Raw genomic sequence first — 20,082 nt, 5'->3', positions numbered from 1 at the left:
AAGAGTGTGTGTCATGTATTTACGGCTTAATACACTACAGGCTGTAGGCTATCAACAAGACTACCTCAGAGGTTGGTGGCACCTTTTTACTGCTGTCTGCTCAAAAAAATGCAAAGAAACCTAGACTTATGTCCTTGAATATTTTGTTGCTTTAATCTCATTGTACCAAACTCTTACTGAACTGTGACCTTTCTGTACTGTTACAACCCTATTCAGTACTAAAATTTTGACTTTGGTATAGATTCCAGCTTTCAGTACCAGTACCAGGATACAGATTTTCAGCCGTCACTGAGTGTGTGGCAACTACCACAGTATGACATAATTTGCAAGTACATTTTTCTGCTGCTACAAATTGGTGTCAATATGTATTTCACAGCATATGAGGTTTACTCTTCTTTAGTGGTCTGAAGTGCAGGCAGAAGCGATAGGTAACATTTACAAAGGCACTACTTGTTTCACCATCTTAGTAAACCAGTTACAATACCGACAAAAGCAGAGCTTGATTATTATCCCATCCAAAGACAAAAAATCGTTTATTATGCCAGTAAGTGCAAAGTGACATAATTTGCTTTTTTTTTCTTCTGTTGGAAACAGGCTGTATTTGAAATGATACATTATATGTATAATTTGTGCATTGCCTTTGTTTCTCCCCATACACCCCAAAAAGTTTCTTTCACTTACTAAATCAGCATTAATGCTACTTTAGTGTTGCCAGTGGTTAACATTTCGGTCAAGACAAAACCAAAACTTGAGCTTATTATAAATGTATTTGGTGTGGCAACTCATCACAACAAACATCTTGACCAGAAGTTCATGTGACCATCATCATCAAGTCCTTCCATGAGAACCCTGAATATAATGAGGACTGATCATTTATGTTAGGGAGAATGCCTAGAGGGGGCTGGGCGGTCTCATGGAGTTTTTTTTTTTTTTTCTGTCCTCCCTGGCCATTGGACCTTACTTTTATTCTATGCTAATTATTGCCTTTTAGGTTTTTTTTTTTAAATCAGCCATACATAAAAAAAATATAAGCAAGAGTGTGTGTCATGTATATACGGCTTAATACACTACAGATTTCAATTTTTACTTTGCCTTTTTTCTCTTTCTTCATCATGTAAAGCACTTTGAGCTGCATTATTTATATGAAAATGTGCTATATAAATAAATGTTGTTCTTGTTGACCAGTAATCCTTGAAATAAAGACACAGTATATCAAAATCAGTATAAAGATTGAATTATTTTACTTTGACTAACCTTGGTAAGGTAGTCATGTATGTTCAAGGTGGCTAACTTTGTAAGATGTTCACTGAGTCCCAGAGCCATCAGGAAACCAGCATATTCATTAGCAAGCTCTGCATTCTTAGGCTTGTTATAAGCTATCCATGCTGAATCAATCTGGGAAGCTGGTGCAATCTTTAGTCCAGCAGCGACACCATTATGGAAGCTAGACCAGTTGGCCATATTGGGAGGAATATCAATATTTCCACTATTTAAATCTACCGTTGTATTTCTTGGAGAAGCACGACCTGAAACAGAAAAAAATGTATTTATTTTATAAAGTAAACAGTTTTTGCTGCTATGAGATTCAACACAATACAATATTTAAATAAATGTATATATTAATGATGGCAAAATATTTAAATAATTTCAACGTACTAATTAAAAAAAAAACAAAAAAAAAAACTTCATATCATTTCAAACTGAGACCTGAGCAAAAGATCAGTTTTAGTTGTTAAATACTAGTTTTTATGAAACAAAAATTTAACAGTAATAATGTAGCACATACTGGGCATCAACAGGAAATGAACTTGTCATTAATATGGTACTGTATATAGCGTGGTACAGTAGTTAGTGGTGCTGTCACATATCTCCAGGCATATGGGTTTGAATCTCAACTCAATTAGTATATGTGCAGAATATGCACAGTTTGTAAGATTTCACAAGTGTTTTCTTCCTAAATTCCAACAATGAGCAGGTTATATGGTTACTGTAAGTTAACTAAATAGGAGTGTACTTGTTAAGTGCATCAGGTCACAAAATTACATTTCATTAGTTTGTTGCTAATTTGTGATTCATGCTACTGTAACAGAATCTAACTCCCGACAAACAATAGGCTTACAAAATGTAATGGAGTGAAACAATGACAAAAATTGACAGAAAGTACAACTTAAAAGTAGAGGTAGCCCTTGGTTTTTGAACACATTATGTATAGATGTTAGTACCCTGATTTTGTATTTAAGTTGGAACTTATACTGAAAATGTTCATTAAAGGAAATAAACAAAAATGCATAATACTGGGAATAAAAATGCAGAATCATTACTTTAAAACACAAATAATTTAAAATAAACTGGTTATGTGAAGTGTATTGCCCTTGTGCTTAAACCTCATATTGGTTTTAAAAAAAAATAGAATAAAGCTGAAAAAAGGCATCATGATGGAACGAAATATCACCAACTGATGAGTGATCTCTTTATTCATGATTGCTAAGAATGTCACCTCCCAGTATATACATATAGTTTCACTGGAAATTACATGCAGCCAGTTCTACTACTTAGGTAAACATTCAGCTGCTGATCAAACTGCTCACCCATGACTGAGCCTACTGCAAGGCTATACATGTTACCAAATAATGTTTGGTGAAACATACCATCTTTGCTGAGGGTTAGACTCCCAGCGGTACACGTCCTGAGATGACAAAGGTCCTGCAAAGTTTTGAAAATGTTTTGCACAGGTCCTCTAAGTGAGAATTAGATTTTTTTCCAATTTTAGGTATTATATAACATCAGTTACCCACTGACTTAAAAGAGGTGAGTTTGCATTCTTCCAGTTGAGCAAGATAAATCTACATGCCAATAGTGAATTAAAGCCAATTATAGTTTGTTTGTCCTTCTCCACTTTAAGCCCATCTGGAAGTACACCAAACACAGCTGTTCATGGATTAGGAGGGAATGCCACACCAAGGCTGTCTGAAAGGCATTTAAAGATTTTTGTCCAGAATGATGTTAATTTGGTGCAGGCCCAAAACATATGGTCCAATGAGGCTGGAACTTGACTGCAACATTTGTAGGTTGGATCTTGCCCTGGAAATATTTTGGACAATTTTAAACAAGACAGATGTGCTTGATGTATAATTTCAAGTTGAATAATTGTATGTTTTGTGCATATGGAGCTCAAGTGAATTCTGTGCATTGCTACCTTCCACTCCTTTTCTGAGATACTGAGTGAGAAATCCCTTTCCTACTGTAGTCTGGGATCTTTAAAAGGGAGGGACATTAAAATGTTTTTATATATTACAGAAACTCTGAGTCCTGAAGAGTGATCAATACATTTTTCTGGAATAGAGGTAGGTGGGAGGCGAGTGAAATTGGGCAGGTTTTTTTAAACAAAGTTTGTAATTTGAAGGTAGTGAAAGACATGTGCTGCCGGAAAGTTAAGTTTGGAGTGTAATTGTTCATAGGATGCAAAGATGTTGTCTATGTACAGATCTCTAAGTGATTTAATCCGAATGTATTTCAGACATTAAAAACTGCATATGTTTGAAAGGGTGGAAAAAGGTAGTTCTCGTGCAGAGGCACCACTGATAAAAGCTTCTCTATCTTAAAATACTTCCTACATTGGTTCCATATTCTGAGCGAGTGAAGCACAATTGGGTTGTTAGTATATTGGCAATGACTTGTACTTATTGGGTTATGAAGCAAGAAATATAAAGAAGTACTGCAGGAATTTATTTCTATTGTGGACAAAACCTGTGTTTGTTCATCTATTTGTGTCAATGTCCAGGTTTTTATAGCTTGTATATTTGCCACCCAATAATAAATCTGAAAGTTAGGTACACCTATGCCAACTTCTGCCTTAGATCTTTGTAGAGTCACCCTTTGGATACGTGGATGTTTTGAATTCCAAATAAAGTAGGTTATGGTTGATTCTAATTTCTTAAAAAATGATTTACTGGTGTATATTGGAATGCTTTGAAATAGAAAATGAAGCTTAGGAAGTATATTCATGTTGACAACATTAATTTTTCCAGCTGAAGTGAGATGGAGGGTAGACCACCTATGCAAGTCTTGCTTAATTTTTTCCATGCAGACAGCAAAATTTTGTTGATAAAAAGCTTTATGTTTATTTGTGATATTTATCTCTAGATATTTAAACTGATGTACGATGATAAAAGGGAAGGTGTCCAATCTAATATAGTATGCTTGAGAATTCACTGGAAAGAGCACACTTTTGATCAAATTAATTTTGAGACCAGAAATCTTTTGGAATTCTGTTAGTGCTGTTAGGACTGCAGGCACAGTACTTTGTGGATCAGATATATACAGTACCATATCATCTGCATATAGAGAAAATTTCTGTTTAAGTTATTCTCTGATAATCCCCTTTATCTCATAAGTATTTCGACAGTGAGCTGCCAGTGGCTCAATAGCAATTATAAAAAGCAGTGGTGACAAGGGACATCCTTGTCTAATACCACGTTCTGGTTTAAAGTAGTCTGAATTAATGTTGTTAATACAAACTGAAGCTTCTGGACTGGTATACAGTAGTTTGATCCATATACAAACGTTCGTACCAAAACACAAATTTCACAGAAATGGTGAAAAGTTAGTTCTATTCAACCATATCAAATGCTTTTTCTGCATCCAACAATAATAAGATCTCTGGGGTGTTAGACTTTGTGGGTGAATATATTACATTAAACAGGCGTTGAAGATTGGAAGCTAAGTGTCTGCCTTTAATAAATCCAGTTTGGTCTTGTGATATTACCGAAGGAAGTACTTTCTCAATCCATCTAGCTAAGACTTTGGAGAATATCTTAACATCATTATTCAAAAGTGAGCTTGGTCTGTATGATGCACATTTTAAGAAGTCTTTATTTTGCTTAGGAAAGATGGCAATTAAAGCTTGACGAAATGTTTGAAGTAGAATTTTACTGTCTCTAGTTTCTGTAAATGTTGCTAATAAAAGGGGAGCTAGCTTAATTGAGATTTTTTTTATAAAATTCAGCAGGGTAGCCATCAGGGATGCTTCTTTCCAAATCTGAAATGTGTTTATAACATCTAGTAATTCTGATAGTACCAAAGGTTTATCTAATTCCTCTGCACTGAGAGTATCTAGTTGTGGTATCTGTAATGCATCCAGAAATGCATTAGGTTGTGTCTTACCTTCTTTAAACTCAGTCGAAAATAAGGACTTACAATAATCTCTAAATGTGTGCATTATATTTTTATGGACAATGAATTCTGTCTCTGTCTGCGTTGGTAATTTCTGGGAGTGCATGGCAAATTTCCTGCTTGTGGATTTGTTAACCTAAATTCTTATTAGCTTTCTCTCCATGCTCAAAGTAATGATGTCTTGATTTAAAAATGAGTTGTTCTGTTTCTTTAGTTGTGAAGAGGTTGAGTTCTGAACGCAGAGCTTGTCTTTTCCTATAAAGTGCTTCATTTGGACACCTGTCATGTTCTTGATCTATTCTGGAAATTTCACTGATTAGCTCTGATACCTTCTTAATTTCCAATTTAATTTATGTGGGTAATATATGAGATAATCTGTCCTGTTAAGAAAGCCTTCAGAGTTTCCCAGAGTATTCCTGCAGAAACCTCCAAAGATGTATTTATCTCTAAAAAAAATCGATTTGCTTGGATTTAAATTCTGTACAGTTCTCATCTGCTAATAAAAGTGGGTTAAGATGCCATCTGCGAGATAAGTATGTGGGGCATAATGATTTTAGCTCCATGATCAAAGGGGAGTGGTCAGAGATAACAATACTGTCACACATACAAGATTTAATCGTAGGCAAGAAATTATTATCTATAAAAAAAATAATCAATTCTTGAGTAGCAGTGATGAGAATCATTGGGGAGTAGGAGGAATATGCTCTTGAGTTTGGGTTTAGAAATCTCCAGGGATCTAATAAGTTGTGATCAATTACAAACTGTGTAATTGTTTTTGCAGTGTTAGATGTCATTGCCCCTGTGGCAGGAGACCCATCTAGGCCTGTATTTAAAACATAATTCAACTCTCCAGCCATTATAATTTTAAAAGTGTTCACGTTAGGAATGGATGTAAATACATTTTGGATGAAGTCCCTATCATTGAGATTGGGTGCGTAGACATTTATCAAAATCACTTTTCAGTTAAATAAATTACCCAGGACAATCACATATCTCCCTTCAGGGTCAGATACAACATCTGTTAATACAAAAGAGATTGCTCTATATATAAGAATTCCCACACCTCCAGTTTTCTTTGTAAATTTGGAATGGAATATTTGGCCAGTCCAGTCTCTGTGTAGCCAAAACAGATCCTTGCTTAATAAGAGGATTTCCTGCAAAAATAGTATTTTAGCGTTTAGACCTGTTAGTTGAGAGAATACTTTCTTTCTCTTTAATTTGTGATTCAGACCTTTGATTTTCCAGTTCACAAAGTTAACTGTTTGGTCTGGAAGATATTGATCTGAACTTTTGTTGTCATTTTGTAGTCTTACGATAAGACAGCTTTGACCTTAATTTCCAGTTTTCCCAGAAGTTATTGCCATGAAGCTTAATGTTATGTTGGCACTTGTAGTTAACACTATAATTACCAAAGCCTACGAAAAAACTCGTAAATCCGGCCCACCTTAAATCCCTTCGCACCTCTCTGTCAGCATCTTTTGTCCTGTAAATGTGCTGATAAGACAAGCAGCAAGCAGCCTGCTATTCCATCCCCCCCACCAAGACAAGCAGCCTGCTATTCTATTCCCCCACCGCAGAACGTGCACAAAGTTCTCCCAGCTCATGCCTTGATTATCTGGGAGTGAAGTGCTGTAGTTTTAGAGTGGAAATAATAGATCATTATTTGGAACACATGCATTTCATGTGTGTTCCGTTTCTACAATAATCTGTGTAAACACATTGTTAAAACAGAAACGTTTTTATATTTTAGTAATAAATGACAAAATGTATGCATAAGCTATATAATGTGTGAAGCCTGAGGTCCAAAGATCAAATAAACGCTTTCACAAAAGGTTTAAGGATAATACAACAGCTTCCGTGGCGTAGTGGTAAGATTTGCTGACTTGTAATCAAGAGTCCCTGGTTGCCTGACTGCCTATTATATTTACCGTTTTCAGTAGTGAGCTGCTCTCATTGTTAATATTATACAGTAAACACATACATTTGGTTTGCATCTGTAACAGCCGGTGTACATTTATAGGACTTTTAAAAGTTACCATTTTTTTTTCACTTTTATTCTCTCAGTCACGATCACGATACATACTACATCGGACGCTGTTACTTTTTATCTGAAATTGGGAATAACTGTAGATGTGAGTGATGTTTTGAGGCAATGGAACTGGACATTCTCTGATATGGATCGATAAAAGCTGACACTCAAACGCTGGTGACTCTGCCTTCTTTGTATCTCACTGTCACTTGATTTTGTTTTATTCAGTTTTATTGAGTGTTCCTGCTAATGCTGAATTATTATGCACCTTATAGTCCATTATGTCAAAGCCGCACTGACAAAAAAAACAGAGACATAGTATATATGATATTTGGAATAACTCATTTTAAGACCTGTATAGTACATTTCAGAAAACATTGTGGCACGGATGCAACATTATACATATATTCATTCGCATAACATCTTGCAGAGTGACCATGTGATTTTTTTCCGACCCGATCTTGCTGGTCCCCACATGTTGCTGTATAGTGGTGTTTCTGTTGTACTCCAGGACATGCAGAGGAAAGAATAGTACAGAGAAGTCAGTTCAGAGCTATATGCAATCATCAAATTCAAATGTTAACACTTCACACACACGCAAGGACTGTCCTTCCTACAGGACGGAATGCAACCCAAGATCGTATGTTCAAAAAAGTGTTGGAATCAGCTTTTTTTAGCTGTTTTTCTGCTTCCTCTGTAGAAGTAAAAATGTAGAGCTTGCTTTGATTGTCCACTTTCAGTTTGGCAGGATACAAGAGGCTGTATGTGATCTCGGCTTTCCATAAATGTTGTAAAAAGGTTGCATGTTTAGCAGCTGTTGAGGGTGAGAAATCAGGGAAAATACGAATGTGGTTATTTTCAAATATAATCTCATGTTTCTGTCTGAGAAGTAACATTATATGTAATATAAATTGTAATTTTTCAAAACGCACGATGAGAGTCCTAGGTTTAGAGGAAAGCTGCTGCTATCTCGGTGTCTGATTTGAAGTCCTCCCCAATTATTTTAGAGAATAGTTAGCTAAGAATTTCACTGGGTTTGAACTTTCACAATTCTCAGGGAGACCTTTGATTCTATTATTATTCCTTCTGCACCCATCTTCCAGTGCAGCTAGTCTGTCTCCAAGCACTTTGCATTTGGAATTTGCAGCCATTGCTTTTCCAGCAGTGGTAGATGCCAGTTTTTCAGCTGTTTCAATACGAATCATGAACGTTTGCTTAATGTCTTCCAACTGAGTGTTAAGTGGTCTAAGTTTACTTAAAACTTAAATGGATTTTCCTGTATTTGTTCCTCAATTTTTTCGAGCATACCTTTAAAGGTGGCCTCAAAACAATTATTTAAACTTTTTTCTTGGTCTTTAATATCCTGAAGCAGGTTCATGTTTGTCTTGTGTATGTCCTTTATTTCCTTCCTTATTTATTTCTTTCCTTATATCTTTCTTTAAATTATTCTTAAGCTCCTTTATCTCTTGAGCGGTGGCCATTGCGCCAATTACAGTGGTGTGAAAAACTATTTGCCCCCTTCCTGATTTCTTATTCTGTTGCATGTTTGTCACACAAAATGTTTCTGATCATCAAACACATTTAACCATTAGTCAAATATAACACAAGTAAACACAAAATGCAGTTTTTAAATGATGGTTTATATTATTTAGGGAGAAAAAACAATCCAAACCTACATTGCCCTGTGTGAAAAAGTAATTGCCCCCGAACCTAATAACTGGTTGGGCCACCTTTAGCAGCAATAACTGCAATCAATCGTTTGCGAAGACTTGCAATGAGTCTTTTACGGCGCTCTGGAGGAATTTTGGCCCACTCATCTTGGCAGAATTTTTGTAATTCAGCTTTATTTGAGGGTTTTCTAGCATGAACCGCCTTTTTAAGGTCATGCCATAGCATCTCAATTGGATTCAGGTCAGGACTTTGACTAGGCCACTCCAAAGTCTTCATTTTGTTTTTCTTCAGCCATTCAGAGGTGGATTTGTTGGTGTGTTTTGGTTCATTGTCCTGTTGCAGCACCCAAGATCGCTTCAGCTTGAGTTGACGAACAGATGGCCGGACATTCTCCTTCAGGATTTTTGGTAGACAGTAGAATTCATGGTTCCATCTATCACAGCAAGCCTTCCAGGTCCTGAAGCAGCAAAACAACCCCAGACCATCACACTAACACCACCATATTTTACTGTTGGTATGATGCTCTTTTTCTGAAATGCTGTGTTCCTTTTACGCCAGATGTAACGGACATTTGCCTTCCAAAAGTTCAACTTTTGTCTCATCAGTCCACAAGGTATTTTCCCAAAAGTCTTGGCAATCATTGAGATGTTTCTTAGCAAAATTGAGACGAGCCCTAATGTTCTTTTTGCTTAACAGTGGTTTGCGTCTTGGAAATCTGCCATGCAGGCCGTTTTGCCCAGTCTCTTTCTTATGGTGGAGTCGTGAACACTGACCTTAATTGAGGCAAGTGAGGCCTGCAGTTCTTTAGACGTTGTCCTGGGGTCTTTTGTGACCTCTCGGATGAGTTGTCTCTGCGCTTTTGGGGTAATTTTGGTCGGCTGGCCACTCCTGGGAAGGTTCACCACTGTTCCATGTTTTTGCCATTTGTGGATAATGGCTCTCACTGTGGTTCGCTGGAGTCCCAAAGCTTTAGAAATGGCTTTATAACCTTTACCAGACTGATAGATCTCAATTACATCTGTTCTCATTTATTCCTGAATTTCTTTGGATCTTGGCATGATGTCTAGCTTTTGAGGTGCTTTTGGTCTACTTCTCTGTGTCAGGCAGCTCCTATTTAAGTGATTTCTTGATTGAAACAGGTGTGGCAGTAATCAGGCCTGGGGGGGGCTACGGAAATTGAACTCAGGTGTGATACACCACAGTTAGGTTATTTTTAACAAGGGGCAATTACTTTTCACACAGGGCCATGTAGGTTTGGATTTTTTCTCCCTAAATAATAAAAACCATCATTTAAAAACTGCATTTTGTGTTTACTTGTGTTATATTTGACTAATGGTTAAATGTGTTTGATGATCAGAAACATTTTGTGTGACAAACATGCAAAAGAATAAGAAATCAGGAAGGGGGTTAATAGTTTTTCACACCACTGTATTACCTTCAGCTTGGACAGATCATTTTGATTTTCTCCACACTCCACTGATGAAGTGGCAAGTCCAGTTGGAGTCAATGTTTTCAGCTCAAAAGGAGTAGTTGACAACGTGGAAGCTAAGGCCATTTTCAGTTTCATCGGATCTTCTAAAATCGACTAGCTATCCTGGCCCGATTCACTTGTGTAATTGCGCCCACTTTCACTCTTGACTGGAGATGATGCAGCAGCGTCAGGTCCCAGGAAATCTGTGCTTTCACCTATCTGTTCCATGTGAGTCTGTGAAAGTCCGTACCTTGAGCTTGGATTTGATGCCTGTCTAGGCTTGGATGAATCTCTTTTTCTGCCAGCCATGTTTATATATGCTTGCATATACTGTAATTGAGCCTCCTTGGGTTGAGCAAATACATGATACTGCGGGATGATTAAAAACAAAAAAAAAACAACCCACCACTGCTAATGGAGTTCCGCTTTGGACGTCCATTTCTTGTAACAGACGAGACCAACCCCAGATGCCCATTTTTTATGCTTTTCAGCAATACCCAAACAAAAGAAAAATTTCATCTAAACTCCAATAATAATTGAAGATGAGTAAGGAACATATGCAAATTTGTTTTGGAGGAGCCTGTGGTATAGCGGGTCCACAGCCCTTTTAGCAAGGGCCAGCAGTTTTAAATTAAATAATCACCGTGCTTGCGGCTTAGTGAGGGGGCGAGGTGGCCATAGCAAGCCACGGGGAGATCTGGGGTGAGGGAATTTCTCACCTAGTGCACAGGTGAGGGACTGCCCACATCCGTGATTGTTCCTGTGGCTAATGTGTTGCAGCTGCTATGGCCCCTCAGTATAAAAGAAGCGTGAGTCGGTTAGGAGGGAGATTAGAAAAAACGAAAAGAGAAGGAAACGGAGGAAGCAGTAATGAGAGAGAGTAAGGCGGTGCAAGAGAGAGAGAGAGAGAGACATGGAGTGTGTGGGTGAGCAAATGAGCGATCGCGGGCAGCTGCGAGGGAGCCTGGGTGTTAGGCTGACAACCAGGACTTGAAGTAGAAGTTGCTCCCGCTGAGCGAACATGGAGTGTGAGAGACCAGTGAAGGGCGACTGGCCGTAGAAGACCTGAAAGGCAGCGGGAGTCGCGAAGCTTGGAGTTGCAGTCCTTGGTGTGGGCATCCTGGAAACCAAGGAGCCCAAGTCTCAGACTTGGGATGAGTGCCAGACCGAAGCCAGGATCGGGACGTCTCCAGACCTGTTTTTGTGAGTAGAAAGGGGCAGCTGCAAAGCCCAAGCGGGAGAAGCAGGTGAAACGCTAACAGAAAAGAAGCACAGAGCTTGTCATTTGTTTTTAAAGACTGCTTCCTATAGAACGTTTTAACCTCAGGTTTCAAAGGATTGTTTTTCTCTATTTAATGTTTTTTATCTCCACGTTTCTTATTGGATTATTTATTTAATGAAGACATTTGAATGCACATCATTTTACTTGGAACACTGCACTTTGAATATTTTTGTTGATTTGATTTTAAATAAATCAAATATTAATATTTTAAATATCCCCTTGCTCAATTGTTGTTGTCTCACTGTCTAGCTCATCTCGGTGACATTATCGACGGTGATGGGATCAAGGGCTCCTGAACAGCGATGGGAGCATGGAGCTGAACCCGCATCGTCACAGAGCCATTATTAAAAACTATACAAACATTTTATTATCTAGAAATGAATAGTGCATCCTCAAGCTTCTATGATGTTAAGTAAATATATCCTATAGCCGGTCACAGCTGTTTTTTATACACCCTTTGACTATTCCTCTCTGCTAAATTATTTCAGTTAGTCCAGATTAGTGGTCTGCCTTGTAAATACAGTCTGCTTCATGCCTTTCTGAAAAACTTCTGAAAAGACCCTTGTATAGGTTATTTGATTTTTCTCTAGTCTGAGATAATCTAAAACATCACTTTGGATGGACTGGGATTCTTTTATCTGAGCAAAATAAGTCTTTGTGCAAGTAGTGTGATATAAGATTTACAACAGATGTTTCATAGTACACTTTAATCTCATCTGGCATTTCTCCAAAAAATATATTTTTCTTTAAAAGGTGTTATAAATGATTTTCAATCCAAGGTTATCTGAGCGACGCACAAAATATTTTGCCCAAAATAATTATAAAAGTGTAGGACATTCCCACAAAATGTGACTTATTAAAACAGCACTTTGATGATATTCTTCATCTCCTGGGTATATCTTACAAGATATATGTGGACAATGGGCAACTTTTAGTTGAATTATGATATGCTTGGCATATGTTGAACTAGAGTATATTTTATAAATGTCTCAATTCCATTGCTCTTCTGAAATGCTAAGTTTTCATTCAGGCTAACCAGTATCACCTCTGAAATAAATTTACGTGAAAGAAAACAGAAGCCTGGTAAGTTTCTTTTGCCAAAGTTTCTAAAATTGTATCATTATCGTCACTACCCGTTTGATGGCCTCCAACCACATTTTATTTGATCTCAAATTTTGATTCATCCACTCCACCTTCATCTTGGTGCAAGACACAAGGAAACATTCTGTTGGAATTCTGAGGCAGAAATGGAAACTCCAAGAAAGAAAAGATACCATAAGGATTGGCAAAAGAGAAGGCAGAAGGTGAAAGGGAGATCTATAAGGAAGCAAAGTGAAATGCTAGAAAAGAAAGCGCACAAGTAGCCAAGTGGCATCAAATTGCAAACAAGTTGCAAAATGAGGAAGTAAAGATAAATGTGTTCAGGAACGTGAAGGAGAGTACAAAAATATATGATGTAGTATTCATAAATTGCTCAAAAATGCTGAAGGAAGCATTATGATTGATAGTAATCAGATTACGGATACCTAAAAGAATTTAATCAAAAAGTGGAATGAATAATGATGTAAACTTCAAGAAAACAGAAGGATTGAGCTGTGAGTTTTCAAAACAGGAGGTCATAAAAATCCTAAAACAGACAAATAAAACAGTACAACAAGAAAGGTGTCAGAAAATGTCAGAAAAGGCACAGCAGGTTCTAGAGTCGAATGGTTAACTGATCTGTGCATCATGACTGTTCAAAGGTAAGATTTCTGAAGACTGGAAAAGAAGTATACTTGTTTTAATAAACAAAGGAAAGGGTGATGCAATGAAGTGCAAATCATACGAAGTGATCAATCTTTAGTGTCAGGTAATGAAGGTGGTTGAAAGAGTGCTACAGAAAATAAGGTGAAAGTCAATGAAAATCAGTGTTTTAAGACTGTAAAAGTGCAGTTTGCATTTATAGCTCTGGAGAAGGCATTTGATAGTTTGAAATATATGAATGCACAATCTGCATAATATCAGTTCTCTGTCAATATACTGATGCACTGATTTTTTAGGTAGAATTCTGCCACTCTGCTTTACTGTAAAACATCAAAAGAAAATAAAGGAACATTAGCAAGAGTTTCAGCATTTTTTTAACAGTTGAAGATCTAGAGGGAACTAAGGATATAACACAAAGATTGGCTCTGAGTGTACGGTAACCAGCAAACATGCACAAAGCATAGCTTTGGTCACTTAGACTAAGCCATGAGCAACAGGTTGAAAAGAGATTGAACAGTGGCCCCATGCAGCTGAAAGTCTGATTAAAAGCATAAACATCATTGGTACATTACAACCATCTAGACGAGAATAGGCCATTTAGTCCAACAAAGCTCACCTTTCCTATCTACTTAATTCTTCTAAAATAACATCAAGTCTAGTTCTGAAAGTCCCTAAGATCCTACTGGCTACCATATAACTTGGTAATGTATGCCATGTATCTGTGGTTCTCTGTGTAAAGAAAAAATATTTATGCAAAATTCACCTTTAACAAGTTTCCAACTATATCCCCATGTTCTTGCTGAGCTCATTTTAAATCAACAGTCTTGATCTATTGTACTAATTCCCTTCATAATATTAAACACTTCAATGCTATCTGCACTTTATCTTCTTTTGCTTAAACTGATGAGGCTTAGCACTTTTAATCTTTCCTCCTAACTCACCACCTATAGCCCTGGAATCAGCCTAATCACAACACTCCAGATGAGGCCTCGCCAGTGTGTTATAAAGCTTGACATCATATATCATACTGAATAATGCTCTAGCATTGGAAGTAGAAAAAAACTGGACGTCCTAACAACAATTGCATACAGGATAGTCAATGCAGGGTTACGGGCAGATTTGTTAATCTGGTCTAAAACAGCTAAAACCATCATAATGCTGGATTTTGACAGTTCCATTGGAAGAATGTAAGGAGTAATTGTTTGAGAGAAAATTCTGCAAATATTAGATACTGCTTAATGAGTGTGTACAAATGGATAGAAGGTGAAGTGTCACTGAAGTCCGTGGCACTGGAGGCCATACAACACATGAAGATATATAGCACAGAGGGACAAAAAACAGAGACAGTATTATAATGTTTTTTGGCCTAAATAGAAGAGCAATGGATTAGCCACTTGGCTGATATAAGCTTCAGAAGATGTTGTAATAATGCCAAAACATCTAATGAAAAAGGGAATCACTTGAGGATTAGACAGACAAGTTATATAATCCAGCTCTATGTAGGTACTGTAAGTCTCATGTGAAGAAAGGTTTCAGTCTGATGACACAAGTTATCTTTTAGAATTTTGTCCTGGAGTATTCTACCATGTATACTAGAACCAAATATTTTTTTTAAGAAATGTATCACCACATCATTGATTTGTCTACTGGAAACTTGTATGGTTATACCAGTTTCTGCTTCAAGATGGTGCTTGTTTGGCTCCTGCTGAATTCTTGGCTACTGGCACATTGATCCCATGTAGTCTAATCATATGCATGGTGTGGTGTGGTGTGCAATTAAATGTTTTTATGGTGTTAAAACCTTTTGGATCAATTGAATCTTGCACAGTTCACATGGAGAATATAATGTTTCAATATCAAAAATAATTCCAAATTTAACAGATGTGATATTACTACTTTCCTTTTTTATTTAAAAATATTTAATTCTTAATTGAAACTGAGGGTTCATCACTGTCTGTTTCAGATTATGGTATAAGTTGTGTATATTATTAATCAAAATTGTGATAAGAGAATAAGAACTGTAAAAAATCTGGATTGCTCAATGAATTAAAAAAATCTAAACTAAAAAAAAATTAGAAGATTTTGTTCTAAAGAACATATCAAATATATCTTAATAATCAATGGCTGAATAAAACTCAGCAGAAAAAAAACCTGTAACTGCACCTATACTTGAAATAAACATACATACCAGTAAGATTAAGCTTTGGAATTGGAAGTGGTTCCGTTGGTACAGGATGATAAGAAAACAATGTAAACATCCCTCTTCCGACAGGGAGTGCCATAGTTCGCTGACAAAGCTGCAGCAGTCTACAATTTAAAAACAATATTACATTTTTTCATTTTAAATGTTCATGAATTAAAAAAACATAAGGCAATAATATTCATAATAAATACAAAATAAAAACATGCAATTTTAAATACATATACAACTTCAATAATACAGGAAATAACAGAAAAGCATACAAAGATTCTGTATATATGATGTATGAGATTGTTACTTTGACATTTTTTTTCTATGTGTAGTTCTTCAAGTTTACAACTCTCCAACTTGGTATAAAGAGGTTAAGTAAAACATGTAAAAGTCTTCATTTTGTTTTGTGACTTAATTGTCTGGTTAAGGCATTTAGACATTATTTTAAAAATGAAAAAACTGATTAAAGCATTTTATAATTTGAAATCATTTATTGTTTTTGGAAACCATGACCGGCATCAACATTTTCATTTTATGAAGAGTCAGAAAACAAATGTGTTGCAGATTGACAGCACACATAACTAGAGTTTACAGAACATGCATTCAAAAAGAAAAAAAAAAATCACACAACCTGTAAAGAAACAGTTGACCGAACAAAAAAAATGAATTACATTGTTATCTGAAATGGCAACTGCTATTTCTGTTGTAGAAATTCATATTGTATTTTGTAACTTGAAAAACTTGTCAGGTACTGCTCAAACTATCACTAAGGGAAAGCCAATCAAATTTTGATTATTTTAGAAAGGGACATAACTGCCTGCAAAATGCAGGATGGATGCCAAAACTCATCTTCATACCTACTCATGTAGGTATATGTATATCACCTCAAGTTACTGTATATGATCAGCAGCTTGAGAGTGACTGCATACTTAATAATAATAATGTCAGCAACAAGTTTATTATAATTAACAAAACTAAAATTAAAACTGAAACTATTATTAAAAAAACATTTTCGTAGACTGAAATAAAATAATTAACAAAGCCGAAATGAAAAACTAAATCTAAACAAAACTATTAAAGCAACTGGAAAGACTAACTAAAATAAAATATACTAAAAATATTTTTAGTTCTTCTTTTTGAATGAATATTCTTACCATTAGTCTTTAGCCCTTGCAACTTTTAACTTTAAAATAGAAAGTCATTCCCCACAAGCCGCTCACATTTATTCATCCAGTGAATGGTGGCTGGAGATGGTGTTCACACAGCATTTGTGGTGATAGAGCAGTCTGAATATGGGTGTGTAAAGCCTTTCTTTGCGCTTGTTGTATATCAAGATGTAATTCAAATGGCTGAAATTGGAATGTGCTGGTCAACAAAACCATTACCGTATGGACAGAAAAATCACGAGTGCAATCCTGCTATGGATAAACAAGTTTAGATAATGTATATATTGTTCTTAATTCTCAGATGCTGTTTCTGTCATTTTGTGGCTACGTATTCCTATTACCTGCTCTTACTCTACTCATTAAGAGTTTACTATTCTTATGAGTGGGTTATTCAACTCTCACCACTCCTAACCTTCACACTACATGCTTGTTTTACTTTGTTGCTCCCTCAATACAGCTAGATGGGGGGTGTCCACTAATTCAAGTCTACGACCCTTGTTCTTCCTAAGCCCCCATGATTTTCATGATCACACTTGTCAGAAAATAGTAGAATCTATTTTCTGATTTTTGATATCTTTTCAGGCCTGCAGGTGACAAAATTCTGTCTATAAATTGTATATGCCTATTGTATAAGACAGAATCGGAGATCAATATGGCTGGTAGAAAATAAAAAGCCCAGTCTGGGAGACTTTTGAATGCAATATTGAAGGCATTCATTTTAAGCACATTGTTGTGGAGCAAGATATGTTGTGTGGTATGGACATTTAGAGTCAAATTCACCAAAATTTCATTACAAATTGGCCCATTCTGGGCAATAAAAAGAAAAGATAAAAAGTGCAAACAATCTGTGCACATTTGTTCAGCACAAATGACAGAAAATATTTTTTAAATTGTATACAATTGTTCATATTCAGTAAACATCTTCAAGAAATGACATATGGGATTGGATAAGCTTCTGGGACTCATTTGGGATATCATGCTTAGGATCATCACACAGACCCAGTGTCTGTATCAGTTCGATGTGAGGAGTAAATAGTACCACGAGAAAAAGCTCTTTGCAGATAACACCCAGCTCCTGTATTGGGAGCTATGCAAGGAGTAGACTGTGGATCGCGAGGCAATAGATAAGGACAAACTGCATTAGTTCTGGACTGCGCATCCTATCAGACTAGAAAGAACACAACAAGTATGCACTGTGGATTTGACATGAGGACTCTAAGTATGACATCATGCCTAAAAAGCAGTGGTGCAAGTTCTCACACAGTGCAGATGTAGGTGTGAACAACAGGACCAGCAACTGGAAGGCGCCTGGTCCAGACAAGCTCCAGAACTTCTGGCTCAAGAAGTTTATGGCTGCCCACAGCCAGCTCATGACAGCACTGAAAGAAGTGGTCCATGAACCTCATCTAATGGCTGCCTACATGACCAAGGTTATTACCTGTCCTACTCTTTAAGGCAGGTCTATTAAAATGGCGGACTAGGGGCCACATGTGGCCCAAAAGCAACCTCCAAGTGGACAAGCCCGTGGTCCTACCAGGGCTATAGACTGCAACTAAAATGGTCTCAAATACAACCAAAAATATGCTTTGGCAATTATTATTTCTACTTAGTTCACCAGTTGTGAATAAAATCATTGAAGTTGAAACCAATTATATATATATATATATGTTTTTTTAACCGTTAAGCGGATGTGCCGTTAACGTGTGTCGGCACTGGCTCCCTCTTGCAGATCCCTGAGCTACATAATGATGTCAGAGAAGAGCACTGGAAAATATTTCTAACTACACGCTGCTGCTGAAGGGACAGCCACGTATTCTAAATGGTCAATTTCAATGAGAGGCTGGTTATGCTTGTGCCACATTAATGAACAAAGGGCTGAATATGATGTAACCGGTTATCAAAACAAAGGGTAGGCATGCAAAACATTTGAATTTCATCTACCCATCATATAGGTCCCGTGTTATGAGTATATCTGTGCCCTGAAGAATTCAGTTGTCCCTTCTGATTTGGCACGGCACACTAAGGTGTGACTGTCAGCAATCTCTTTGTGTTCACACATCTTTGCATACCAGTTTGCTTTTGATTTAACACATACTTCTTGCAAAATGACCGCCTGTCCGTCACTAAACATGTATGAGCAGTCGTCTGCCTTGTGTTTCGTCATGCACAGTGATGTGATGAAGTCTTCGTTTTAAGGTTGAAGATGTAATGCAGTTGTTTAACTCTGGTGCTTTGTGATTAATGCTTTGACAGTAAACCTTGTTAAAATGATATAAAAAATGCCACTTTGTTAGTTGTTACTTCAATCGTTTTGGCGTGCGTACTATATGTTCTGTTACAAATAAATTCTTCAACGGGGTCACATCAACAAAGAAACATGGTGAATAAGATTTAGTTAAAAAAAATAATAATAAAAAAATAATAGTAATACTGTGAGTTAGAGATGTATGTAGCAGAGCATAATTATAATATTATAGCAATAACGGAAACCTGGCTAAATAACAAAGATGGGGATGAGTGTAACGTAGAGGTATACAAATTTTTTAGGAAGGATAGACCGAACAGAAAAGGAAATGGGGTTGCTATTTATGCCAAACATGGTTTAAATGTAAGTCATCTTCAGCTGGATGATGAGCCCCATCTTAGTGAGAACATGTGGCTTCGCCTGGAAAATATTAGGGAAAGAGGTCTTATTTTAGGAGTGTGTTATAGACCACCCAATTCAGACAATAATTTCAATACACATCTTTTTAGTAATATCAAAAAGGCAAGTTTACAGGGGATATTATAGTCATGGGGACTTTAATTATCCAAATATTAACTGGGATAACCTTACAGATGGAGTAGCACAAGAGCAGGAGTTTTTAGAAGTAATCAGCGACTGTTTTTAACACAGCATGTTAAAGCACCAACACGGGGTGAAGCCTATCTGGATTTAGTATTCTGTAATAATCAGGATAGAATTGAGGGTGTAGAGGTGATTGAACCACTAGGGTCAAGTGACCATAATGTAATACAATTCTCAGTATTTTGTAAGAGTACAGATGCAAAGACTAAAATTGTTAAGTTGAACTTTGGTAGGGCTAATTTTGAGCAGATGCGACAAAGTCTAAGTAGGATAGACTGGGATAAGCTTTTAAATGTGGAGACAGTCGAGGAGCAGTGGAACAGGTTTAAAAATGTTTTACATGTAATGCAGGACAGATACATACCTAAATTTGGAATTAATAGGAAACTAAGAAAAACTCCACGATGGATTAATAAAGATTTAAAAAGAAGTTGCAAAGGAAAAACTGCTGTATAAGGCATATAAGACTAATGACTGCAAAGAGAATCATAGCGCATATGAGAACATGA

At 36.6% G+C, this 20,082-nt stretch overlaps 1 protein-coding gene across 2 annotated transcripts in view; it reads right to left on the bottom strand.

Moving 5' to 3' along the window:
• The window catches only part of anapc1 (anaphase promoting complex subunit 1), a 260,906-nt gene that overhangs the window by 99,386 nt on the left and 141,438 nt on the right, over window positions 1-20,082 (bottom strand). For both annotated transcript variants that reach the window (XM_039748373.1, XM_039748374.1), the window contains exons 27-28: window positions 15,557-15,675; window positions 1,255-1,526 (exon numbers count right to left, since the gene is read on the bottom strand). In XM_039748373.1, the coding sequence (XP_039604307.1) occupies window positions 1,255-1,526; window positions 15,557-15,675 (391 nt within the window). The remainder of the gene's footprint in view (window positions 1-1,254; window positions 1,527-15,556; window positions 15,676-20,082) is intronic.

Source organism: Polypterus senegalus, chromosome 3 (genome assembly GCF_016835505.1).
Source record: "Polypterus senegalus isolate Bchr_013 chromosome 3, ASM1683550v1, whole genome shotgun sequence".
Taxonomy (NCBI): domain Eukaryota; kingdom Metazoa; phylum Chordata; class Cladistia; order Polypteriformes; family Polypteridae; genus Polypterus; species Polypterus senegalus.
Note: the sequence above shows the minus strand (reverse complement) of the source record. Positions and strands in the feature narration are given on the sequence as shown.